The 27,887-nt window shown below is 41.5% G+C and overlaps 4 protein-coding genes across 4 annotated transcripts in view; all 4 read right to left on the reverse strand.

Annotated features, from left to right (window-relative positions):
• Nucleotides 1–27,887, reverse strand: part of LOC309541368 (uncharacterized protein) — a 135,784-nt gene that overhangs the window by 51,957 nt on the left and 55,940 nt on the right. The gene's annotated exons all lie outside the window — the stretch shown is intronic.
• LOC309541348 (uncharacterized protein) overlaps nt 1–27,887 on the reverse strand; it is an 85,003-nt gene that overhangs the window by 51,957 nt on the left and 5,159 nt on the right. The gene's annotated exons all lie outside the window — the stretch shown is intronic.
• Nucleotides 1–27,887, reverse strand: part of LOC309541378 (uncharacterized protein) — a 97,522-nt gene that overhangs the window by 20,226 nt on the left and 49,409 nt on the right. The gene's annotated exons all lie outside the window — the stretch shown is intronic.
• Nucleotides 1,428–9,388, reverse strand: LOC309541292 (uncharacterized protein). The gene is made up of 2 exons (XM_082238975.1): nt 6,199–9,388; nt 1,428–3,855 (listed from the first exon to the last, which is right to left on the reverse strand). The coding sequence occupies exon 2, from the start codon at nt 3,669–3,671 to the stop codon at nt 1,806–1,808; it is 1,866 nt and encodes a 621-aa protein (XP_082095101.1). The 5' UTR covers nt 3,672–3,855; nt 6,199–9,388; the 3' UTR covers nt 1,428–1,805.

Consider the following 27,887-nt stretch of genomic DNA (forward strand, 5'->3'; position numbering starts at 1 on the left):
CCCTCACCTTGTAGACGAGTTAAAGCAACGACGTAAGAACTAAGCTGGAGAGCCTGCCCTGGAAAGGGTGAGTTTGGAAAAGATATTGACTTCCAAGATTGGCAAAAGGAGAAAGCAATCTTGTGCAGAAGAGTGGAGTTTTGGAAGTTCCTTTCTTTGTCGTAAACAACCCCCCCCCGGCCCGGGAGCGTCCTACTTTGGAGCCTGTAAGCAAAGAATCTGACAGCTGTCAAAGCTGCTAAACATACAGCTTACAGGAAAAATTGCTACTTAAGAGCCCTCTGGATTAAGAGGTGTTACAATTGAACTTAAACTGTTGGAAACAAAGTAATAAAATTAAGAAAGAGGACTGTTGGAGAAAGTAACGATAAACAACCAGATTCCCTCTAGGGGGAACTCTGTGGAATTACAATGGCTGTGAATGGAAAGGTACTGGCTGAAATCGAAAGGATGGTCCTCCTGGTGGGAACCTTACAAGAGCATATCTCAGAAATGGGTAAACATATAATGGCCTTCAATACAGAAACAAGTAACTCTGTTGACTGTAAGGAGGACTGGAATGAGAAACAACTCACAGCTGAATCTGAAGTCAAAGAGAAGGAGACAAAACAAGAGAAAGAGAAAGTAAAGCTGGAAGACACTAACAAGAATTTGACATCTGTGGAATACAAGCAAGGAGACTATTGGATTAAACCTACAACAAATCTACGAAGGAAGCAAAAGACGAATGTGGAGGCCCTGGAAGTTTATGGAATACAGGAATTTAGAATAAAGAAATACAATTGGGGCCTCCACATTGACTTTGACTTTGACTTTGACTATGACATGAAAGATCCATGCCTTGTGGAAATTCTTCAGCAGTTGTATGTAAGAGACTATGGATGGACTGTGACAGATCTCCTTCGAGATTTGAGGACTGACATAAAGGATTACCAACAAGACCGGCGGAGAGGGACTGTGAGTGACGGGAGAGCCTCGGACGTGAGGAACCCAGGCTAAGAACTGATATTTTGGACCTACATTGGGAAGGGACGCAAATCGGGGATGGGGGGGAGGGAAAGATGCAATTTTAACAACACTCAGGATAATGGAAATTAATTAATATGACCAATATGAAAGATAAAATGGGAAATCGATGGAAGAAAACCGAGATCCAGCTTAGAACAATCGTATTCTTTTATAAAAGGGCTATTATTGAGCTGGCTAAGATTTTGAGAAATAACAATTTGCTGATTTAAATTTGGGAATAGGGATACAAGGGAGGGGGTGGGGGGAAGTCAGAGACCAGGGTTATGAAAAGTTTTTCCGTTTTTTGAAACTTTATATCTTTTTTGTTTTTGTGTATTTTTTTGTCTGTTTGTTTCTTTTTTGTATGTTTGTCTTTAAAAAATGTGAAAACCCAATAAAAATTTTTATAAAAAAAAAAATGAAAGGTTATCACGATGTGGTCTAGAAACCAGTTTGGAACAATATATCGCCCAGCCTTAATCCTCACTGACCAGCAGCAATCCAGATAAACACTCCTTTATAAATAAAGCACTTTTTGCAATCTTTTCATTTAAACTGCTTCTCCTCGAGGTTGTTGATGGTTTGAAGGGTTTCAAGTACTAAAGTTCTTCTTGTCCGTGAGTCTGTTGATTTACAACTTCCATTAGGACTGAACCTCTATCTACTTTCCTCATATTTATAAGGTTTGTGTTTTGTGTGAGTTTGTTGACATAAATCAAGGGTTCCATTCTGACTGAAGCTGCTTCCACAGTCCATACATTTAAATGATTTCTCCGCTGCGTGTCTGCTGATGTTTTCTAAGGTGCCCACTCTGCCTGAAGCTCTGGTTTCTCCCCTGTGTGAATCTGTTGATGATTTCTAAGGTGTGCACTCTGACTGAAGCTCTTTCCACACTCCATACATTCATATGGTTTCTCCCCTGTGTGAGTCCGTTGATGTCTTCTAAGTGTTCCATTATCATTAAAGCTCTTTCCGCACTCCAAACATTTAAATGGTTTCTCCCCTGTATGAATCGGTTGATGTATATTGAGCTGTCTACTCTGACTGAAGCTCTTTCCACACTCCATACATTTATACGGTTTCTCCCCTGTGTGAGTCCGTTGATGTATTCTAAGTTTTCCATTATCACTAAAGCTCTTTCCGCACTCCATACATTTAAATGGTTTCTCCCCCATGTGAGTCTGTTGATGTGTTCTAAGGTTTCCATTGAAACTGAAGTTCTTTCCACACTCCAAACATTTATATGGTTTCTCCCCTGTGTGAGTCCGTTGATGCTTTCTAAGGTCTCCACTCTGACTGAAGCTCTTTCCACACTCCAGGCACTTAAATGGTTTCTCTCCTGAGTGAGTCCATTGATGTGTTCTAAGGTGTCCATTGAAAAAGAATCTCTTTCCACACTCCAAACATTTAAATGGTTTCTCTCCTGTGTGAGTCCGTTGATGTCTTCTAAGTTTTCCATTATCAATAAAGCTCTTTCCACACTCCAAACATTTATATGGTTTCTCCCCTGTGTGAATCCTCTGGTGCAATTTAAGATTACTATTCCGACTGAAGCTCTTTCCGCACTCCATACATTTAAATGGTTTCTCCCCAGTGTGAGTTTGTTCATGTTTTCTATGGTTTCCATTCTGACTGAAGCTCTTTCCACACTCCATACATTTAAAAGGTTTCTCCCCTGTGTGAGTCCGTTGATGTCTTCTAAGGCTTCCACTATCACTAAAGCTCTTACCACACTCCATACATTGGAATGGTTTCTCCCCTGTGTGAATCCTCTGGTGCAATTTAAGATTACTATTCCGACTGAAGCTCTTTCCGCACCCCATACATTTAAATGGTTTCTCCCCAGTGTGAGTTTGTTCATGTTTTCTACAGTTTCCATTCTGACTGAAGCTCTTTCCACGCTCCATACATTTAAATGGTTTCTCCCCTGTGTGAGTCCTTTGATGTCTTCTAAGGCTTCCACTATCACCAAAGCTCTTTCCACACTCCATACATTTATATGGTTTCTCCCCTGTGTGAGTCCGTTGATGTCTTCTAAGGCTTCCACTATCACTAAAGCTCTTTCCACACTCCATACATTGGAATGGTTTCTCCCCTGTGTGAATCCTCTGGTGCAATTTAAGATTACTATTCCGACTGAAGCTCTTTCCACACTCCATACATTTAAAAGGTTTCTCACCTGTATGTGTCCGTTGATGTAAAGTTAAGTGTTCCCTCTGACTGAAGCTCTTTCCACGCTCCATACATTTAAATTGTTTCTCCCCTGTGTGAGTCCTTTGATGTCTTCTAAGGCTTCCACTATCACCAAAACTCTTTCCACACTCCATACATTGAAATGGTTTCTCCCCTGTGTGAGTCCGTTGATGTCTTCTAAGGCTTCCACTATCACTAAAGCTCTTTCCGCACTCCATACATTTAAATGGTTTCTCCCCAGTGTGAGTTTTTTCATGTTTTCTACGGTTTCCATTCTGACTGAAGCTCTTTCCACACTCCATACATTTAAAAGGTTTCTCACCTGTATGTGTCCGTTGATGTAAAGTTAAGTGTCCCCTCTGACTGAAGTTCTTTCCACACTCTGTGCATTGAAATCGTTTCTTGCCCATGTGAGTCCGCTGATGTCTTCTAAGTTTTCCACTATCAGTGAAACTTTTTCCACTCTCCATACCTTTAAATGGTTTCTCTCCTGTTTGAGTTCATTGATGTGAGATATGTGTGCTCATTCAGTGAAGCATATTCCACATTTCACACTTTTTAATGGCTATTCCTAATGAAACGAAAGGTTCCCCATCTCCAGGAATTCTGACTGTCTTCTGTATCACCTTCTTCAGAATGGGCGGAAAGGCAATCCTATTTTGGTTTCAAGGAAGAGAACAAAGGGAAAGAGAACACATCAAATGCCATTAGCAGCTTTTCTTATTTCAACATTTCCTATATTCCCCCGTCTCCTACCCATGTTCCCAGTTTTTAGGAAATGAAGATGCAATGATGTCAAATGATAGTAATACATCACCACCTTTCATAATCCTCAATCATTGTTAATAGCGCAGCATGATCTTGGAATACAGCCTTTCCAAATCAATTGTTTCCTCACAAGGAAAGGCAGCTGCTCTCTGTCCATGAAGAGGCCCCCCTTTTCTCTGGTTCATCGTTCCTTTGGACATTTCCCATCCTCGGCATCATAATCCTCCATCACCTCTCTCTCCCTCTCTCTCTTTTTAATCAGTTTTTACTGATTTTCATTATTACACATACACATAGAATACATACACTCATTATACATTTATCCATCCACCTAAGCCTTAAGCTCTGCCGAGCTTCGGACTTCCCTCCATCTCTTCAGTAAGTATCATATAGTTATAACATCACGTATTCTATTTAATACTATTTTGTCTTATGCCGTTAGAGTTACTCCAACCCTGCCAGTGGCTTTAAAGTTTTACCATTTTCTCTTACATATACCAAATATTTACTCCAATTTTCAACAAACTTCTTTTCATCTTGGTCCCGTATTTTTCCTGACAATCTAGCCAATTCTGCATAATTCATCATTTTGGTCTGCCATTCCATGATTGTAGGTAGAGTATCAGTTTTCCAGTTTTGGGCCAACATAGTTCTAGCTGCTGTCGTGGCGTACAATAAAATATTTTTATCCTTCTTTTTAATTTCCTTCCCTTTCAATCCCAATAAAAAGGCTTCAGGTTTTTTTTAGAAAAGATTTTTTTGTACTTGTTTATTTATTTATTTATTTATTTATTATAAATATTTTTTATTAATTTTCCAACATACATTTATAATATCCAATCGAAATTTATCACATATTTTCTCTTTTGGACTTCCTTCAGCCTCTCTAACAATCACCCATTATTCATTTTTTTAATTACACATTTCCTAATTTTTATGTTGCAATTTATTTACCTTCACCCTCTTATTTTTCTTCTACACAATATTCCTCAAACATTCATAGAGCTTCTTGAAATCCCACTAGCGTTGTTTGCTCATCACATATACATTTCAAATAATCTGAAAATTTTCCCCAATCTTCAATAAACTTTTGGTCTCGTAGATATCTGATCTTCCCTGTTAGTTTATCTAGTTCTGCATAGTCCATCAGTTTCATTCTCCATTCTTCTAACGTCGGTAGTTGTTCCTGTTTCCATTTTTGGGCCAGTAGTATTCTCGCTGCAGTTACTGCGTATTGGAAAAGTTTACAGTCCTTTCTATGTATCTCATTTCCTACTATTCCTAAAAGAAAAGCCTCTGGTTTCTTAACAAATGTATATTTCAACATCTTTTTCAACTCATTATATATCAATTCCCAGAAACCCTTCACCTTCTTGCAATCCCACCACATATGGTAAAATGTTCCCTCTTTTTCTTTACATTTCCAACACTTATTACATGTTTTATACATTTATGCCAATTTTACGGGTGTAATATACCATCTATAAACCATTTTCATCACATTTTCCTTTAACGCAGTGCATGCCGTAAATTTTATATTTTCATTCCATAATTTTATCCAGTCATTGAACTGTATATTATGACCCAAATCTCTGGCCCAGTGTATCATAACCGATTTAACTTCCTCGTCATTTGTATACCATTCCAGCAACATTTTATACATTTTAGATAAAATTTTGTACTCATTATTTATTATTTCCATTTGAAATTTTGATTCTTTTTCATCAAAACCTCTTTCTTTAAAATCCTTTTTAAACATTTCATTAACCTGATAATAATGCAACCAATCATATACATGCTCCTTCACATCTTCATAAGGTTTCATTTTCCATTTTCCTGCTTCTTTTACTATCAATTCTTTATATGTAATCCAGTTCCCCCTTAAATTGACTTTCTTGAGACTCATAACTTCTAACGGAGATAGCCAGTGGGGAATTCTTGGTTCTAATAAACTTTTATACCTCTCCCATATTTCTATGAGAGATCTTCTAAAGATGTGGTTTTCGAAACCTTTATGGATTTTTTTCTTCTCACACCATAAATATGGGTGCCAGCCAAATCTGTTATCAAAACCTTCTAAATCTAACAAATCAGTCTTTTTTAACTTTATCCATTCCTTCAACCAACAGAGACATGAAGCTTCATAATATAATTTCAAGTCTGGCAGGGCGAAGCCTCCTCTTTCTTTCACATCCGTTAGTAACTTAAACTGAATTCTTGGCTTCTTACCCTGCCAGATATATCTTGAAATTGCTCTTTGCCATTCTTTAAAGATCACTGTCCCCTTGATTACTGGAATTGTCTGAAACAAAAACAACATCTTTGGCAGCACGCTCATCTTAATCATTGAAATTCTCCCCCAAAAAGATAACTTCATTCGACCCCACACCTCTAGATCTTTCTTTATTCCCTTCCACACTGGCTCATAGTTATTCTGAAACAAATCAAGATTCTTAAGGGTTAACCAGATTCCCAAATATTTAACTTTTTTCACCACTTCTATCCCTATTTGTTGTTGCATTGTTTCTATCATACCTTGTTCCATATTTTTTGTAAGTATTTTGGTTTTTTTCTTATTTAATATAAACCCTGCCACTTGACCAAATTGTTCAACTTCTTCCAAAACTACTTTTGCACTTTCCAGCGGTTCTTCCACTGTTATTACCAGATCATCGGCAAAGGCATTTACTTTATACTGATTCTGGCCTACTGACACACCTTTTATTGCTTCTTTCTCCTTATTGAATTTAAGAAAATTTCCAGAACCATTATGAATAACATTGGTGAGAGAGGGCATCCTTGTCTCGTACCTTTTGATATTTTTACTTCTTCTGTAGTCATGTTGTTTACAATAAGCTTCACTCTTTGTTCAGTATATATCGCTTTTATTCCATTAAAGAATTCTTTCCCCACTTCCATATATTCTAATTTTTTTAACATAAAGTCCCAAGAAATGTTATCAAAGGCCTTTTCTGCATCCACAAATATTAACGCAGCTTGTTTCTCATTCCTGGCTGTCAGATATTCTAACAAATTATGTTCCTTATATTATCTTTCATCTGTCTGCCAGGAAGGAAACCCGCCTGGTCTTTATGAATAATTTCTTGTAATATCTTTTTCAACCTCTTCGCTAAGATACTTGCAAAAAATTTGTAGTCTGTATTTAGCAATGAGATAGGCCTGTAATTTTTAACTTGAGTCAAATCAGAGTCTTGTTTTGGAATTAGTGTAATAAAAGCTCCGGCATTTCTCTATCCTGAAGAATATTGTTCATGACTTCTCTCAGCGGTGTAGACAGGATGTGCCTCATTCCTTTATAATAACTTGCTGTAAATCCATCTGGTCCTGGAACTTTCCCCTTTTTCCAACTCTTTTATGGCTTCTTTAACCTCTTCCATTTCTATAGGGGCGTTCAGCCTTTCTTTCTTTTCTGTCGAGATCTTCTGCACCTTTTTTTCTTTTAAAAATCTTTCTGTTTTTCTCATGTTATTTTTCTCTTTACTATTATATAAATGTCTGTGAAAGTCCAAGAATCCTTTTCTGAGACCTTTTGGATTAACTATCTCTTCTCCTTCTATGATGATTTTATTTATTGTATTCTGTTCCTTTCTTTTCTTAATTTGCCGTGCCAGCCATTTGCCTGATTTATTTGCAAATTCAAAGTTCCTTTGTCGCAATTTTTTTATATCCCACTCCACTTCTTTATTTATTATCATAGCAAATTGTGTTTGCAGAGCTTTTATATTCTGTTTTATTTTCAAATTGTCTGGTTTCTCAATTAATTTTTGTTCATTGTCCATTATTTGTCTTAAAATTTCCTTCTTGCCTTTCTCTCTGCTTTTATTTTTTATTGAATTCTGTTGGATAAAAAATCCTCTCATCACCGCCTTGCTGGCATCCCACACTACATTCATTTTTGTACCCTTCTTTCAATTGTTCATAAAATACTCCACCAGCTTCTTTTGTGCCCCCTCTAAAAGATTTTGATCATCTAGAAGGTAATCATTAATTCTCCATCTGAATGATCTTTCTTCGTAACCTCTTATTTCACATTTGATTGGATTATGATCTGAGATCACTCTTGGTTGAATTTCAACTTGCATGATTCTTGGAGTTCATTCATTAGATACCCATATTTGATAGATTCGCGACATTGACTGATTCAATTCTGAATAAAACGTAAACTGTTTGTCAGGTGGATGTCTCAGTCTCCAAATGTCTATTAAGTTACAATTCTTAATCATTGAGGGGGGAAAACTTTGGTACTTTCCCCTCTTTACTCATTCCTGATGCTCTCAGTCTATCCATTTCCATTGACACTACTCCATTCATATCTCCCATTATTATAATCTTTTGGTCCATATAATCAAACAGTTTTTCTTCCAAATCTTTATAAAAATCAGTCTTGTTTCCATTTGGTGCATAGATCCCGACTGTTATTATTTTTTCACCTTGCCACTTGATCTGGATTGCAATTATTCTTCCTTCTTCATCTTTGAAAATTTGCTGAGCTTCAATTTTATTTCTTATATACAATACCACCCCTCTCTTTTTGTTTTTGTCTGACGATATAAATTCATTTCCTAGTCTTTTGTTGATCAAAACTCTTCTATGTCTTCTCGCCACATGTGTCTCTTGTAAACATATTATATCCAAATTTTCCTTTTTTAGATATTGTTCAATTTTATGCCGTTTTTTCCTATCGTTCATCCCATTAATATTCCAATTCCAAAATTTTAACGCCATCTTGGTATCCTAATTAAGGTATCCTAATTAATTAAATTTTATTTAAAATTTTATAATCTTTCTTCTTGTTCTTCTTCTTCTTCTTCTTCTTCTTCTTCTTCTTCTTCTGTGTTTCTTCCATCTTCTTCTTCTCCCTCTCCAAATCCTCTTTCCCCCTTAGCTCCTGCTCCTGCTGCTGCACCTCTTATTTCTTCATCTTCTGGTCTTAATTCCTTGTATCTTCTCAGAAACTTGCTTGCTTCCTCTGGGCTTGTGTGTTTGTGTCTCTTACTTTTATAGAAAAAAGAGATCCCCTCTGGAAATTCCCACTTGAATTCTATTTTGTTCTTCTTTAAAATTTGCACCAATGGTTTATATGGATCTCTCCGTTTCAACAGTCTGATCGGTATATCTTTAAAAATAATTATATAATTCCCATCGATATTCAATCTTTTCTCTCTGTTCTTCTGCAAGATCATATTTCTCATTTCTCTGTCCTTGAATATAATTAGACAGTCTCCCAGAGATTTCCTTGTCTTAGTTGTTCTTGCCTTCATTATAAATGCATTTTGCACTGTCATAGCTACCTCCGCTGGTTGAAGTTCTAACCATTGTGCTATTTCTGCAATCAGTGTCTCTTTAATATTTTTACCCTGTACCTCTGGTACGGCTCTCAACCTCAAATTAGTCTCCCGCTGCCACAATTCATTCATAGCAATCACATCTGTCAGAGCTGCATCCAGATCCTAGCTCACAGAGGATCACGCTAGCCAGCGTATATTTAATAAAAGTCTTTATTGAGTTACAGTTTCATTTTCAAGCTGCAGCGTGCAGCTCTACGTCTTATGTGCTAGACCGGCGATGCTCTGTCTGAATCCCCGCCTCCTGTACACCAACTTAATAACCTCGCCTTGCTCCACCTCTTACGTCTTTCCTTCCTTCTCTGGGTCCCTCTGCCCCCCATGGCCTCTTCCTTCCGGGATTCCTCTGAAGCAGACCCCCCGGACCCTTCTGTCTCCTTGCGGCGGGCTTTAGGACCTGGCTCCCTCTCCGGGCTGCTTACTGCGCCACCTTCCGCTGCATTTGAACTTGGCGCGCGCGCCCAACTTTCTACCTTCCTCTTGACCGTTTCCTCGCTCCCTGATGAGGGCGTGACCACTCCTGACTCATGCCCTCCCTCCTGCTGAAAGCCTCCGGAACTCAATGCCTGGTCCCCTTTCTCCCCGCTGCGCTCAGCTGGGCACGCTGGCCCCGATTTCCAACTGCTGCTCTCTGAGTCCCCTCTGGTCCCTTCTACCTGGGGTGTCCCCCTGGGTCCCCCCCTTGCTCTGACCACTGGCGCTCCTTTCTGTGAATCTTCCGATTCACTGGAAAGACTCGGAGATCTCGGGTCGTCATCATCACTCATCCTTCCTTCGAATTCCTCCCCCTCGCTCTCTGTTTCCTCCCCTTCCTGCGTCTCTGCTCCTGAACCCCTGACAGCATCCAAGACTTCTTCTTGTGTTTTATTAATCTCTGACATTTCTACCTTTATTTTCTCCTCTCCTCACTTCCCTCATTTCCTGTTTTGTCCTCTTCATCCCCTCCTCCAATGTTTGTGTTCTCTTAGTCACATCTTTCAATTGTCCCTTTAGAATCATAGAATCATGGAGTTGGAAGAGACCACAAGGGCCATCGAGTCCAACCCCCTGCCAAGCAGGAAACACCATCAGAGCATTCCTGACATATGGTTGTCAAGCCTCTGCTTAAAGACCTCCAAAGTAGGAGACTCCACCACACTCCTTGGCAGCAAATCCCACTGTCGAACAGCTCTTACTGTCAGGAAGTTCTTCCTAATGTTTAGGTGGAATCTTCTTTCTTGTAGTTTGGATCCATTGCTCCATGTCCGCTTCTCTGGAGCAGCAGAAAACAACCTTTCTCCCTCCTCTATGTGACATCCTTTTCTATATTTGAACATGGCTATCATATCACCCCTTAACCTCCTCTTCTCCAGGCTAAACATGCCCAGCTCCCTTAGCCATTCCTCATAAGGCATCGTTTCCAGGCCTTTGACCATTTTGGTTGCCCTCCTCTGGACATGTTCCAGTTTGTCAGTGTCCTTCTTGAACTGTGGTGCCCAGAACTGGACACAGTACTCCAGGTGAGGTCTGACCAGAGCAGAATACAGTGGCATTACTTCCCTTGATCTAGATGCTATACTCCTATTGATGCAGCCCAGAATTGCATTGGCTTTTTTAGCTGCTGCGTCACACTGTTGGCTCATATCAAGTTTGTGGTCAACCAAGACTCCTAGATCCTTTTCACATGTACTGCTCTCAAGCCAGGTGTCACCCATCTTGTATTTGTGCCTGTCATTTTTTTTTTTTGCCCAAGTGCAATACTTTACATTTCTCCCTGTTAAAATTCATCTTGTTTGTTTTTGCCCAGTTCTCTAATCTGTCAAGGTCGTTTTGAAGTGTGATCCTGTCCTCTGGGGTGTTAGCCACCCCACCCCCCCAGTTTGGTGTCATCTGCAGATTTGATCAGGATGCCCTTGAGTCCATCATCCAAGTCGTTGATAAAGATGTTGAATAAGACCGGGCCCAAGACAGAACCCTGTGGCACCCCACTAGTCACTCTTCTCCAGGATGAAGAGGAACCATTGATGAGCACCCTTTGGGTTCGGTCAGTCAGCCAGTTACAAATCCACTGAGTGGTAGCATAGTCAAGACCGCATTTTACCAGCTTCTTTACAAGAATATCATGGGGCACCTTGTCAAATGCCTTGCTGAAATCAAGGTAGGCTATATCCACTGCGTTCCCTTCATCTACCAGGCTTGTAATTCTGTCAAAAAAGGAGATCAGGTTAGTCTGACATGACTTATTTTTCAGAAATCCATGCTGACTATTGGTGATCACAGTATTCCTTTCTAGGTGCTCACAGACTGTTTGCTTAATGATCTGCTCCAGAATCTTCCCTGCTATTGATGTCAGACTGACTGGGCGGTAATTATTTGGGTCCTCTCTTTCCCCCTTTTTGAAAATAGGGACAACATTTGCCCTCCTCCAGTCTGCAGGGACTTCGCCTGTTCTCCAGGAATTCTCAAAGATGACTGCCAGTGGTTCTGAGATCACATCTGCCAGTTCTTTTAATACTCTGGGATGCAGTTCATCTGGCCCTGGAGACTTGAATACATCTAAACTAGCCAAGTATTCTTGTACTATCTCCTTAGTTATTCTGGGCTGTGTTTCCTTTGCTGAATCATTTGCTCCAAATTCTTCAGGTCGGGCATTGTTTTCTTTATCGGAGAAGACTGAGGCAAAGAAGGCATTGAGGAGTTCAGCCCTTTCTGTGTCCCCTGTTTGCATTTCACCATCTTCTCCTCTGAGTGACCCCACTGTTTCTTTGTTCTTCCTTTTGCTACGAACATACCCATAAAAGCCTTTTTTGTTGCTTTTAACCTCTCTAGCAAGCCTGAGTTCATTCTGTGCTTTAGCTTTTCTGACTTTGTGTCTACACGTGCTGGCTATTTGTTTGAATTCCTCTTTGGTGGTTTCCCCCCTTTTCCATTTTTTGTACACATCCTTTTTTAATCTTAACTCAGTTAAAAGTTCTTTAGATAGCCACCCTGGCTTCTTTAGGCACCTTCCATGTTTCCGTCTCATTGGTATTGCCTGACGTTGTGCTTTTACTATCTCCCTCTTAACAAACTCCCAGCCATCATGAACTCCCTTTCCTTTTAGTATTGCTGTCCATGGGATCTCACCCAGCACTTCCCTAAGTTTTATGAAGTCGGCTTTCTTAAAGTCAAGAAATTGAGTCCTAGTATGCTTGGCTGCTCCTTTCCGCTGTATAGTAAACTTCAGAAGAGCATGATCACTCGCGCCTAATGATCCTTCCACTTCTACCCCACTAACCAGGTCATCGACATTGGTTAGGACCAGATCTAAAATGGCTGTTCCTCTTGTTGCTTCTCCCACTTTCTGGACAATGAAGTTGTCTGCAAGGCCAGTGAAGAATCTGTTTGACCTTATGCTCTTGGCTGAGTTTGACGTCCAACAAATATCCGGGTAATTGAAGTCCCCCATTACTACTATCTCCCTTCCTTTTGCATGCTTGGCCATCTGTTCCAGGAAGGCATCATCTATGTCCTCCTTTTGGCTTGGAGATCTATAGTAAACTCCCACAATGAGGTCTCTGTTATTCTTCTCTCCCTTAATTTTGACCCAAATGCTCTCACTTTGGCTTTGAGGATCTAAATCTTGGATCTCTTCACAGGTATACACATCCCTGACATATAACGCCACTCCTCCTCCTTTCTTGTCTGGTCTGTTTCTCTGAAATAGATTGTATCCCCCCATTATTACATTCCAATCGTGGGACTTATCCCACCAGGTTTCAGTGATGCCTATTATGTCATATTTAGTTTGCTGTACCAAGAGCTCAAGCTCATCTTGTTTATTTCCCATGCTTTGCACATTAGTGTACAGACACTGAAGTCCATTAATCATTCCCCAGTGTCTCTTATTTAAGGATTTTTTCCTCCCACCACTTTAATTCATTTGCTGTTTCATCATTTTTTGTGTCCATTTTTCCAATCCTTTTGTCCATTTGTTCTAATTTGGCCTCTAAATTTTTTTCACTCTGCTTTATATCATTTTTAATTTCTCCAAACATTTTCAATATTTCTCCCTTAAAATCTGACTCTTGTTTTGAGCTTCTCCTATCTGCCGGTGTCCCCCCTTCACTTGTTTTTTTCTGCTGGTGCGACATATCTTTTAGTCTCTTCACACTCCTACCAAAGTTAATTAATGCACCAAAATTAGCACAACCAGTATATAAGGCCCAATACAATATTTAGCAAAACCCAATAACATATAAAAACTAACACCGAACTCCTCCGATCAATATATCAACCCATGTATTTCCTACATCACAAAATAAATGGCCAGAATAAAAATAAAATATAACCCAATGGAGATGCTCTTATTATCTTAAAAAATCCCAAAGGAGAGAATATAATCGTGATTGTACTTTTAGCCTTTTTGTTAGGAGAATTCACTAATTCACAGTCCTCAAATTTCAAATTTTTGCCAAGGTTTTAAAACTTTTCATTAATGAAGAGACGATAGGAAGACGAAAATCTTCTTGCCGCCACTTAGGCTAATTCCAACCCATCATTTCGAAAATAAAATGCAACAGGGGAAGAAAAGGGCCAAACCATAAAAAAGTAAAAAATAATATATTTTCTCAGTTTTGTTATTGCCAGTTATTTTAGATTTTAGTTATACTCCAATTATAATCCAATGTAGTCTTCAAACTCTCCAATCCCAGATTAGTCCAAGGAAGGAAGTTAAGAAGAAGTAGCAGAAAACCATAAAATAAGTCCCACCAAAAAAAAAAAGGGGGAAACAACAACAAAAACAAAGATTATATCCAGAGCAGGATTCTTCTGAGGGACGATCTCAATCAGTTGCCAGCCTTATCCATTCGTTAAAACCACTCTACAAAGCTTCTGCAATGGTGTTATACTCCAACGACAAGGGAAGGAAAGGGGGGGAGGGGTAGTGGGGGGCAGTGTTTTTTTAGAAGTTAATTTTGACGCTCACCATCAACCCTTAAAACCTGTGGCATTGTTCAATTTCAAAAGTCATATTATTATAATCTATTACAGTGCATAAAACTTCCCCTTTTGTCCGTTAAAATATTCACTTCTCCAAAAACGTTGCTGGTATTTTTCCAGAGTATAGCAATGTAACAATGGCGACGGAAGTCCTTACATCCAGCTGTGCAGTTCTTTATTAAAAGTGAAACTAATAATTCCTTCTAATCTTGTCTCTTTCTTTCCCCCACCAACACACCGAAGATTTGCCAAAAATAACAGTCAAACGTCCCTCTGCTTCCTCTTCTGTTTCTTTTTTATCTTATTGCTAGTTCTTAGCTATTTTCTTAGCTTGGAAGTTTTAGAGGAGAAAGTGGCAACGACCGCTAGCCATTACTCACACAGCTCGCTCCCGCTCTGCTGACAGTTCTGCGTCTGTTTTCAATTGCAGATACAGCTGAACTCCACGTTTAATTCTTTTTGCTCCGAAACCTTCCTTTAGCCTTGAACTTCTGAATTCTATCCCAATTAGGTCCGGATTTTTTAAGCTTGAGTGTCGGTCGCTTCCCTTGCAAGTTCGGGGCTACGCTTTTTAGAGGATAGTTAATGGCTTCCCTCTGCCTGCTTCTCTCTCCGCCGTACTCTTCACCCTTACAGGGCTACCTGACCGCCAGGCGATTTGCAAATTGGCTTGCTGGGAACCAGACCCTCAATGTTCTCCACTGAGGGTATTTTGGGGGGCTACTGCGCCCTGTAGCACCCCTTTTTTCCTCAAAAAGCACAGAATCTCCCAGCCAGGAAGATTCCCACTTGCGACAGGTTCGCGCTCAACAGGAAGTCCAAGCTCATTATATATTGATTCCCAAAAACCCTTCACTTTCCCACAAACCCACCACATATGATATAAGTCTCCTTCTGCCTCACCACACTTCCAACACTTCCTATTTTTTATTCTCTACATCCTTGCCAATTTTACCGGCGTGAGGTACCACCTATATATCATTTCCCACATATTTTCCTGTAAGGCCGTACACGCCGTAAATTTCATATTGACATTCCATAATTCAAGCCACACTTCTAATTCTATATTATGTCCAAAATCCATGGCCCACTTAATCATGGCTTCTTTTACCTCCTCATCTTTAGTAAACCAGTCCAGTAATAAGTCATACGTTATGGACAAAAGTTTGTTGTTACCTTCTATAATATCGATTTGAAATTTTGATTTCTTTTCCTCAAATCCCAACCTTTTTTTAATCCTTTTTTAGTATCTCATTAACTTGGTGCTGTTGTAACTGTTGGGATATTTCCGTTCCACCTTAAAAGGGAGCAGGCTTTGGAAGTCACAGAGTCTGCGCATGTCCTGTTCACAGGATGTTTATGCTTGCTGTTTCCTTTCGATTTCTCCAGTCGGTCAGAGACTCAGAACAGAACGGTCATGTTTTTCTTTGTTCTGTTCAACGCTAAATAAAGTCTGTAAAATATGCTCTTCTGCGGTGCAAGCTTTCTGGCTGCTTTTATCTGCTGATAAACAGTGTGCACAAGCCCTGGAATGTGGCTAGGAATTTCCAGAGGCTTCGTGTCGCTAACTGCTGGATCTGCGTGACTACGGGAGATCGATGGACGTCCGGCAGACGGCTTGGGGCCATGATGGACTATATCTCCCTGGCAGTTTCCCAACAACAAGGTTTTGGGCCCAGATTCACAGCACCTACAGGAGGGTAAATGCTGCAACAGACTGCGTTTAAGAGGTACGGTGGGAAAAGAGGGAGGCTTTTGGCTTTTCTGTTTACCTCAGCAAGGAGTCTTTGATCTCCGGCAAGGCTTAATTGGCCTGGGAGCTGAGCCAAAGGCTTCGTGATTAATGGCTGCCAAGATAAGGAGTCTTTGAAGGCATAGGGCTCACGGCTCAAGTAAAAAGCTGAGATGGATCTCTTACAGACCTCAGAAACTGTTCCGTGTCCACTAAAGCTGAATGGCCACAACTATCAAACCTGGGCAAAATGGTGTGAAAGTTTGCTGCGTCAGTTTGGGGTCTGGCATGCCGTATCTGAGGCCCCTCCGGTTCCTCTGACAGAGAGATGGAAAGCCGATGATTCGAAGGCGATAGACGTAATAGTCTTATCCGTCTCTCTTGAGGAAATTAAGACGCTTGCTGGCAACACCACTGCACGTGGGATGTGGAATGCTTTGAAAGCTGCTCATTTTCCAGTCATCCCAGCCCAGAGTTTGACTGCATCGGAGGTCCTAGCTGTTTCCCAGAATGCAAGTGAATGCAGGGATGCTGAGGGCACCGGTTGCAAGCTGCAGGGGGAGCTGACCGTCACGTCATCCCAGGCAGCATTCCAGCCTCCAGGGGGAGCCAAGGAGTCGGCAGCTGAGAGCTCTGTTTCCCGTGAGAACCAAGGTCTTCGCCTTTGCAGAGGCCGGAAAGGCAAAGGTAAACACAGGCAGACGCCTGCAGATGGCCAGGAGCAGAGGGAGGGTGAAGAGCCCGCGCCAGGGAAAAACAAAGCGATGTTTGCTGGCACTGCTTCACCAAAGGCTAAAGGCACGTCTGCTGGCCACGAGCAGCAGGGGGGCAAGCTGCAAAAGCCCACGCCTGTGGAAAACAAGGGTTTGCTTGCTGTAAAGACTGCTCCAACAGCCAAAGGCAGATTTATTGTTGATTCAGGTGCCACGCGCCACGTTTCGAAGGATCGGCATCTCTTTATCTCCTTCAAGCCTCAGGAAGGTGAGATCCACCTGGCTGACGGAAGGACGTTGCAAATTGCAGGAGAAGGGACTGTGAAACTTGCAAGTCTGCACACTACCACCAGTAATGTACTTTTTGTTCCAGGAGCGGCGAGCAACTTGCTGAGCGTCCCACAGCTTACTGGACGTGGTTTTCAGATTTCCTTCAAGAGGAGTGTCTGTGTCATCAGTAAAGGCAAAGAGGACTATTTGCATGCAAAGTTTATGGATGGTTTGTTCCATATAACTTATGACGACACTGCTGTTGTGTCTAATGCTGATTCTTGTTGTGTTGCACAAACTAACAAAGTTCTTCATGCAGGTTGCATTCACGATGCGCATCGAAGGTTTGGTCACCTCTCTTGGAAGGCACTGGCCAAGATGCCAGAGGTGGTTGAAGGTTTGAACATCAAACCCTGTAAATTTCACATGAAATGTGTATCTTGTGCAGAGAACAAGGTGAAGGTTGCTCCAAAAGGCAAGGAGTCTAGCAGGCAGGCTTCCAAACCCTACCAGCTAGTGCATGCAGACCTGGTTGGGCCACTAGCGCCCTCTTTAGGAGGAGCAAGGTACTTTATGATTCTGATTGATTCCTTTTCCAGGTACATTCATGTGTATTTGCTCGAACAGAAATCGCAAGCGTTTCCGAAGTTTAAGGCATTCTGTGCTTGGTTGGAGAATGTGCACGGTAAACGTATTGCCTGTTTGTTTACCGATCGGGGCGGGGAGTTCACTTCTCAGCAGTTTGAAGCTTTCCTGACTGAGAAGGGAATCCAGCATGACATGTCAACGCCCAGATCGCCATGGATGAATGAGCTTGCGGAGAGAGCAAATCAGACATTGCTGCAAGGAATAAAAACCTTGTTGCATGATGCCAATCTCCCTGATAAGTTTTGGGGGGAGGCTCTGGGGAATTTTGTTTATTCTTTTAATCGCAGATTGTCATCACCCATTGGCTGTACTCCCTATGAGAAGATGTTTGGCAAAAAGCCCAACATCAAGCACATGAAAATCTTTGGTTCTGACATGTGGGTACATTCCCCACAAACCAACAAGCTTGGGAAGCGTGGGGCACATGGTTTGTTCATGGGGTACGAAAAAGGTGCATACAGGGTATGGATGACTAACTCTAAGTCCATTAAGTTCACAAGGAGTGTTGAGTACAATCCTAAGTGGGGGGGAAATGTGGGAATTTTCCAGAGTTACCCAGAGGAGGATGAAGGTGATGTCAAGCAAGCAGCTAAAGCTGAGGAAACTGCTGAAGATGATGAGGATGATGAGGATGATGATGATGATCAGAGTTCGGATTCCAGTTCAGTGGGCGGCGCTGCTGCTGGTGTCAGTGACAGTGATGACACAGCAGACTACCAGAGCGCAAAGGCCTCAGTCAGACCATCTGATGCGTCTGACAATGAACTGGAAGAACCACTGTTCACCATTGGTCATTTTTCTCCTAAGAAAGAGGAGATGAGTCCAGAAGACTTGCGTCTAGTACGTAGGTCTGAAAGGGCGACCAAGGGCAGACCTCCAAAGAGGTATGCTGATGAGTTTGCTAAGACAGCAACTGCTGTTCTTAGTAGCTCAGAGAAGGTGTAGGAACCTTCAAGCTTCAAAGAGGTTCAGGAGTTAACCTCTAAAGATGCTGAGCCTTGGCTTAATGCCATGAAGGCTGAAGTTGATTCCTTGAACAGGAACCAAACTTGGGAATTGGTACCGGTAGTCCCAGGCATGAGACTGGTTGGCAGCAAATGGGTCTTCAAGGCCAAGACAGACCAGAATGGCAAAGTAGTCAGACACAAAGCCAGATTGGTTGCCAGAGGTTTTTCACAGGTACCAGGACAGGATTACCACGAGACCTACTCACCCACAGTCAAGTATGAGAGCATTCAGCTGATGCTCAAGATCGCTGCGGAGGAGAAACTGCATGTTTCCCATCATGACATTAATACAGCTTTTTTGTACGGGATTTTAAACGAGGAGCTGTTCATGCTTCCACCTGATGGGATGGAGATACAGAAGGGAATGGTCTGTAAACTGCGGAAATCCTTATATGGTCTCAAGCAGAGTGCCAGGTGTTGGAACACAAAACTCACTGAGACATTGCTTTCTCTAGGTTTTCACCAGGGCAAAGCTGATCCATGTGTGTTTGTCAAGGAGGAGGGGCAAAACAAACTGTATTGTTTATGTTTTGTTGATGATCTTCTGATGTTTTGGAAGAATCAGGCTTTTTATCAAAGCACCCTAGCTCAGCTGAAGGAGCACCTTGACATGAAGGATCTTGGTGAGGTATCCAACTATCTTTCTCTGCAGGTGGAGAGAGACCAAGCAGGTAATTTTCTGGTACACCAAACACAGAAAATTGCTGATGTAATAACCAGGTTGAATTTGGTTGATGCAAACCCAGCAGACACACCGATGGTGACAGGTTACCAGGTAGACAGTACTGCTGAAGCGTTTTCTGACACAACGCTGTACAGATGCATTCTAGGCAAGATGAATTTCATTGCCAGATGTTTAAGACCTGACATAGCTGTAAGCTGTAATCTGCTTAGCAGACATGCCAACAATCCTACGGTTCAGGATTGGAAAGCTCTGAAGCGCATAGCCCGCTATTTGAAAGGGACTATGCACTACAGGCTGAGGTTCACCAGTCAGAAGACTGGAGGTCTTGAAATCTTTGCAGATGCTAGTTTTGGAAGTGACACCACGGATGGCACAAGCACTTCTGGAGTGTGCTACATGTACAACCACTGCCTGTTTGACTGGTTGTGCAAGAAGCAGACAACAGTGAGCCTAAGTTCCTGTGAAGCAGAACTCAATGCTCTGTCATTTTCACTCATGGATTGTGAATGGTTGATGCAACTGTTTAAGGACATCGGGGTTTCTGTGAAATGTCCTATACAAGTGTATCAAGACAATAGATCTTGTTTGGCTTTGCTGAACTCTGAGAGTTGCAAGCAAAGAACCAAGTACTTGCAGATTAAGCTACATCGTGCAAGAGAGTGTATTCAGAAAGGACTGATTCAGGTGTCCTACATGGCAGGAAATGAAATTCCTGCTGATCTGTTGTCTAAGGTTGTTAACAAAGAACAACTTAAGGTTTACACACAAAGGTTGCAATTGGGTTGAACCACAGGTACTACAGGTTACACGGAAAGGGGGAGGATGTTGGGATATTTCCGTTCCACCTTAAAAGGGAGCAGGCTTTGGAAGTCACAGAGTCTGCGCATGTCCTGTTCACAGGATGTTTATGCTTGCTGTTTCCTTTCGATTTCTCCAGTCGGTCAGAGACTCAGAACAGAACGGTCATGTTTTTCTTTGTTCTGTTCAACGCTAAATAAAGTCTGTAAAATATGCTCTTCTGCGGTGCAAGCTTTCTGGCTGCTTTTATCTGCTGATAAACAGTGTGCACAAGCCCTGGAATGTGGCTAGGAATTTCCAGAGGCTTCGTGTCGCTAACTGCTGGATCTGCGTGACTACGGGAGATCGATGGACGTCCAGCAGACGGCTTGGGGCCATGATGGACTATATCTCCCTGGCAGTTTCCCAACAGTAACCACCCTGTCAATAGGTTCTTTATTTCTTCATACGTCTTTAACTTAATCCGCTGCTCCGTTTTCATAACAAACTCTTCATAAGTAGCTCTCTTTCCTTCCATATTAGGTTTTTTTTGTAATTAATACGTCAGTTGGTGAGATCCACCAGGGGGTTTTCTTTTCTAATTTTTTTTTATTTCTTACCCAAACATCATATATGGGTCCTCTAATTATATGATTTAAGAAACCCCTGTGGACTTTTGCTTTACCATACCACAGGTACGAGTGCCACCCGTACCTGTTGTCAAATCCTTCTAAATCTAGAAGGTCCATATTCTCTAGTTTTATCCAATCTCTTATCCATATTAAGCAAGCTGCTTCATAATAAAGAATCATGTCTGGCATTTTTGTCCACTAAGATCTTCATTTTTATTCTTGGTTTCTTTCCCTGCCAGACAAATCTTGCCAATATTTTCTGCCATTCTTTACATTGTTTCAAACCTTTGATCACTGGTACTGTTTGGAATAAGAATAGCATTCTAGGTAAGACGTTCATTTTAATCACTGATATTCCCCCTAAAAAAAGAGAGGCTCAGTCTATTCCAAATATCCAAGTCTTTCTTAATTTCTCTCCATGTGGTCTCATAGTTATCTTTATATAGATTTATGTTTTTTGCTGTCAACCATATTCCCAGATATTTGACTTTCTTAGCCGCTGTGATTCCTGTCTCTTGTTGCAGTTCTTCTGTTTCTTCTTTGCTTATGTTTTTCACTAACATTTTGGTCTTGTTCTTATTAAGTTTAAACCCCGCTACTTTGCCAAATTCTTCTATTTTTTGTAGTGCCTCTTTTAAGCTTTTCTTTGGATCTTCCAAAGTTAATACTATATCATCCGCAAACACTTTTATTTTAAATTCTTTATGTCCAACCTTAATCCCTTTAATTTCTGGATTTTCTCTCATGGTCTTGTTGAGTACCTCTAGTACAGTTATAAACAACAGGGGGAATAGAGGACACCCCTGTCTCGTCCCTTTTGAGATATCAAAAATCTTTGAAACATTATTATTTATAATGAGTTTGGCTGTTTGATTGCGATATATTGCTTCTACACCCTTCATAAATTCCTCTCCTATTCCCATTATTTTTAAATTCTTTTTCATAAATCGCCAGGAGACATTATCAAATGCTTTCTCCGTGTCGATGAAAATCAACACTGCTTGTTTATCAATTCTGTTTTCTAAATATTCGATAATATCTAATAACATTCTCACATTATCTTTCAGCTGTCTCCCCGGTAAAAAGCCAGCTTGATCTTTATGGATTACTTTGTTTAGAAGCCTTTTCAGTCTTTCCGCCAAAACATCTGCGAATAATTTATAATCATTATTCAGTAATGAAATGGGCCTGTAATTACTAACCTCTAGGCCATCAGTATCTTTTGGGGGGATTAGGGTTATATAGGCTTCTTTCCACGTATTTAGGATCTTGCCTGTCAGGGAACTGCCATCAGAGGCACGGGAGAAGGAGAGGGTCTCTGATTCTGCAGGAGAAGGTCCCAGCGCTAGAGGGAGACTCAGCCGGGAAGAAGGGGAAGAGAATGAGTGTAACACCAGGGATCCCGGAGAGCAACGGGACAGGGAGGTGCAGGGGCTCCAGGACTCTTCGTTGGAAGTTAGCGAGGAGAGCCCAGGCACCCCGCTGCCCACGCCCACCCTGCGCAGGAGACTCCCGCGCAGTGAGAGGCGGAAACGATTGGGTGTCAAACAACTCTTATGTTGGCAACGCTTTAAGAAACGCCCACAGTCAGATTCTACGAGTGACTAAGGGCAGCCACGCAAATATGGGCTGCGTAGTCCGGAGGGTTCAACCAGGCTCAAACGGAGCAGGATTATGCACGAGTAACTCCCAACCACTACATTGCCTTTTTTCAAGATATTGTTCATAACCTCACATAATCCTGGTGTTATTTGATCACATAATATTTTGTAGTATTTAGCCGATATTCCGTCTGTGCCTGGAGATTTCCCAATCTTCATCTTCTTTATTGCCTTTCTGACTTTTTGTTCTGTGATTAGCTGGTTCAGTTGTTCTCTTTCTTCTTTTGTAATTTGTTGTAATTGATGTTTTTGTAGATATTCCCCTATTCTATGATCATCTTCTTTCTCTTTCTTATATAACTCTTTATAGTATTACTGGAAAGCCCTTCTTATCTCTTTGGGATCTTCTATTATCTTTTTTCCCTCTCTTATTTTACATATTATATTTTGTTTTTTTCTTGCCTTTAATTGCCATGCCAGATATTTTCCTATTTTATTAGCAGACTTGAAGTTCTTTTGTCTCATCATTTTAATTCACTCTACTTCCTGATTCACTACCATGGAAAACTGAGTTTGCAACATCTTTATATTTTGTTTTATTTTTTTCACCTTTTGGTTTAATTGTTAGCAGTCTCTCATTCTCCACAAGGTATGCTAAGATTTCCTCTTTTTTCTTTTCTCTCCCCCTTCTTTGATGACTGTTTTATTAAATCAAAAAGCCTCTCATAGTGGCTTTGCTTGCATCCCATACTATTTCTATGGGTGTTTCTTTATTTAGGTTCCAGTTAAAATATTCTGTAATTGTTTCTTTTGCTTTATCTATTATCTTCTGATCATTAAAGAGGCTTTCATTCATTCTCGATCTAAATGATGAAGGGTCTTTTCCTCTCACCTCCAAATACACCGGATTATGGTCAGATAGAGTTCGTGGCAGGATTTCTGGTTTAAATGACCTCGGGACTAATTCTTTCGATATCCAGATGTAGTCTAATCTTCCCCAGCTTTGATTTGGACTCGAGAAAAAGGTGGGTTGTTTCATTGTGGGGTTTTTAAGTCTCCATATATCTATTAGTCCCGTAGTATCCACCAGGTCAAAGAATGACCTGGATAGTTTACCCTCATTTGTATCTCTTTTTCTTATGGATCTATTCAAATCTGGGATGACCACCCCATTAAGATCTCCCATTAATATCAGATGTTGGTCTAGGAGGTCAAGCAATATGTCTGCTAATTTCAAATAAAAGTCTGCTTTTTTATCGTTAGGAGCATAGACTCCAACTAGGTTTATACTCTCTCCTTGGAAAGTTATTTGTACTATTATCACTCTTCCTTCTTCATCTTTATAGATTAATTTGGGGTCATATTTTTCTTTTATATAGAACACAACTCCTCTTTTTTTATTTTTGTCAGAGGCAATAAAATCTTTCCCCAATCTTTTATTACTTAAAATCCTCTTATGTTTTCTTGCAACATGGGTTTCTTGCAGGCAGATTATGTCAAGATTCCGTTTAATCAGCACACGTCCAATTTGATTTCTATTATTTTTATTATTAACTTGGTTCACATTCCATGACAATATTTTTAAGGCCATTTTTATTTAATTACCAACCAAAATGTTGGAAGGGCAGGGAGTCCCCCTTGTGTGACAACTTAAGCAGGAGGGCATAATGGGGGGGGTCATACTCACAGGAAGAATGGACTCCATTACAAGGCATGGTGAATAATTCTGGCACATTCAAGCACAAATATGGCGGAGCAATGAACCTCAAACGACTAAGAACTCCCTGCTGCCCCCCCCCGGCTCGTGGGACCTGGAGCAAACCAACCAGGTCTTTTGAAGCGTGACCAAAAACCCTGGATGTTCGGAGCAGTTTGCATAGGCAGACTCCTGGGTAGCGGTCCTGAGAGAGAGCCCTACATAAGTTGAAAGGACAGTATTGCACCTCACTGAGGATGCAGTGAGCACTGAAGGAGGCAGAAGTAATCAAACCCCAGAAGAAAGAGCACTTTTCCAGAGGAGAGGTGACAAAGAAATAACTGATCTGGCCCCCAACGGCTCCCATATCAGCCTTTAATTGGCCAGACCTAGGAGTTTTGATAGCCTTTGGGGGCATACAAGACCCGGACTCTGAGCCTTCTTCCCTTGTGGGTACCCCAGCTGGTGCCTCTCCCCCCTTCACCCAGCCAGTCCATGACAGCAACAGCAGCAACAACAACAACAGTAAAATCAGTACGATAATAATATGCACACTGGTCCTCTGGCAGGAAGAATAATAACTTCTGGGACTATGGAAAAGTACTATCTTCCCCAAACCCCAGAATAAGCAGGAGCTCTGAGGTTGCCCTATGGGGTTCGTGAGGGAAGATGGGCACATCAGGAGACTTCCTTGGTACCTGCACCCCCTCCTTCCCCCTCTTGCAATAAGGCTTGGGGGGAAATCTCCCATTAAATTACAGTATTTTAAGTTTTCTGCAGAACACGTAGGAGGCAGGGAGAAGTTCTGGTGAAGAAGCAGTGTTTGGAGATCACGCAGTGGGGTGGTGAGAGAGTTTGGTGCAAAAACCAGTCACACACAGATGCACCCGTCTTGCATGCTTAAGTACAGCAACTCCAAGGCATGAGCCAAGTATCGGCAGGGTAGGGGCCACGTGCAGAGCAAGTCCCACACTGAGGTCGAAAACACACACAGAGGCAGCAGGACTTCTTCAGTAATAGTTTACTGAGCTTTCAAAGCATACAGTTCTCACTGGGTCCCCAGTGAGGCACAAAACTTTGCTCCTGAGAGCAAACGCAGTTTCAGCAGTAAAAAAAATACAGCACACAGGATATCTAAGTCAGGCACACAAACCGGCAGAAGGGAGCAAGGGAGGAAAGAGGCTGGAAGGACACAGGGCAATGGATGTGTGCCTTTCGCTTCCTGTCATCTGGGAGGGAAGTCAGCAACTCGGCATCTGCAGGGGCTTCACGAAGAAAAGCTTTCTGCCGGCTGCTTCCAGGCAAATGGGCATCCCAGAAACACACACTGGGATCTGTGGTGTGTTGCCATATCCATTGTTTTTGGAAGGTTATCATGATGTGGTCTAGAAACCAGTTTGGACAATACATCGCCCAGCCCTAATCCTCCCTGACCACCAGCAATCCAGATAAACCCTCACCCTTTCTCTGTCGAAAGGTACTCACGTTGTTTGACAATGCCTTCAATATTTCATTACTATAGACTTTTACGCATAAATACCAGAACTTCACAAACACAACATGTGTTAATGAGTGATGTCCTGCTGAGTTCATTGCTGTGAAGAAAAGAGTGGACTCTGAGAGGAAGACGCCCCACACTCCAAACATCTAAATGGGTTCGTCCATGTGAGAGTCCCTGGATGTTCCTTAAACACTCCTTTGTAAATAAAGCACGTTTTGCAATCTTTTCATTTAAACTGCTTCTCCTCTTTGAGGTTGTTGATAGTTTGAAGGGTTTCAAGTACTAAACTTCTTCCTGTCCATGAGTCTATTGATTTAGAACTTCCTCTAGGACTGAACCTCTATCTACTTTCCTGATATTTATAAGGTTTGTGTTTTGTGTGTTTGTTGATATAAATCAAGGGTTCCACTCTGACTGAAGCTCCTTCCTCAGTCCATACATTTAAACAGTTTCTCCCTTGTGTGTCTGCTGATGGTTTCTAAGATTTCCATTCTGACTGAAGCTCTTTCCGCACTCCATGCATTTAAATGGTTTCTCCCCTGTGTGAGTCCGTTGATGTGTTCTAAGGTTTCCATTAAAACGGAAGCTCTTTCCGCACTCCATGCATTTATATGGTTTCTCCCCTGTGTGAGTCCGTTGATGTGTTCTAAGGCTTCCATTATCACCAAAGCTCTTTCCACACCCCATACATTTAAATGGTTTCTCTCCTGTGTGAGTCCGTTGATGTGTTCTAAGGCTTCCATTATCACCAAAGCTCTTTCCACACTCCATACATTTATATGGTTTCGCCCCTGTGTGAGTCCGTTGATGTGTTCTAAGGTTTCCATTAAAACGGAAGCTCTTTCCACACTCCATGCATTTATATGGTTTCTCCCCTGTGTGAGTCCGTTGATGTATTCTAAGGTCTCCATTGAAAGTGAAGCTCTTTCCACACTCCATACATTCATATGGTTTGTGCCCTGTGTGAATCCTCTCATGTAATTTAAGGTCTCCATTCTGACTGAAGCTCTTTCCACACTCCAAACATTTAAATGGTTTCTCCCCTGTGTGAGTCCGTTGATGTCTCCTAAGGCTTTCGTTCTGACTGAAGCTCTTTCCACACTCCAAACATTTATATGGTTTCTCCCCTGTGTGAGTCCGTTGATGTTTTCTAAGGCTTCCATTATCACCAAAGCTCTTTCCACACTCCATACATTTAAATGGTTTCTCCCTGGTGTGAGTCCGTTGATGTATATTGAGGTGTCCACTCTGACTGAAGCTCTTTCCACACTTCATACATTTAAATGGTTTCTCCCCTGTGTGAGTCTGCTGATGTAAACTTAAGTGTCCACTCTGACTGAAGCTCTTTCCACACTCCATACATTTATGTGGTTTCTCCCCTGTGTGAGTCCGTTGATGTTGTCTAAGGTTTCCACTTTTACTAAAGCTCTTTCCGCACTCCATACATTTAAATGGTTTCTCCCCTGTGTGAGTCCGTTGATGTGTTCTAAGGCTTCCATTATCACTAAAGCTCTTTCTGCACTCCATACATCTAAATGGTTTCTCCCCTGTGTGAGTCCGTTGATGTCTTCTAAGGTGTGCTCTCCTACTGAAGTCCTTTCCACACTCCATGCATTTAAATAGTTTCTCTCCTGTGTGTGTCCGTTGATGTATATTGAGGTGTCCACTCTGACTGAAGCTCTTTCCACACTCCATACATTTATATGGTTTCTCCCCTGTGTGTGTCCTTTGATGTGTTCTAAAGGCTGCATTGAAACTGAAGCTCTTTCCGCACTCCATACATTTATATGGTTCCTCCCCTGTGTGAATCCGCTGGTGTAATTTAAGGTATCCATTATCAGTAAAGCTCTTTCCACACTCCAAACATTTAAATGGTTTCTCCCCTGTGTGAGTCTGCTGATGTAAACTTAAGTGTCCACTCTGACTGAAGCTCTTTCCACACTCCATACATTTATGTGGTTTCTCCCCTGTGTGAGTCCGTTGATGAGTGCTAAGTGCATTACTCCGACTGAAGCTCTTTCCACATTCCATACATTTATATGGTTTCTCCCCTGTGTGAGTCCGCTGGTGTATATTGAGGAGTCCACTCTGACTAAAGTTCTTCCCACACTCCCTGCATTGGAATCCATTCTTGCCCATGTGACTCCGCTGATGTGTTCTAAGTTTTCGACTATCAGTGAATCTTTTCCCACACTCCATACCTTTAAATGGTTTCTCCCCTGTTGGAGGTTGTTGATGTGAACTATGTGTGCTCATTCAATGAAGAATATTCTGCATGTCACACATTTTAATTTCTATTCCTAATGAAACTAAAGGTTCCCCATTCCC

The sequence above is a fragment of the Podarcis vaucheri genome (genome assembly GCF_965113315.1).
Source record: "Podarcis vaucheri genome assembly, chromosome: 10".
Classification (NCBI taxonomy): Eukaryota; Metazoa; Chordata; class Lepidosauria; order Squamata; family Lacertidae; genus Podarcis; species Podarcis vaucheri.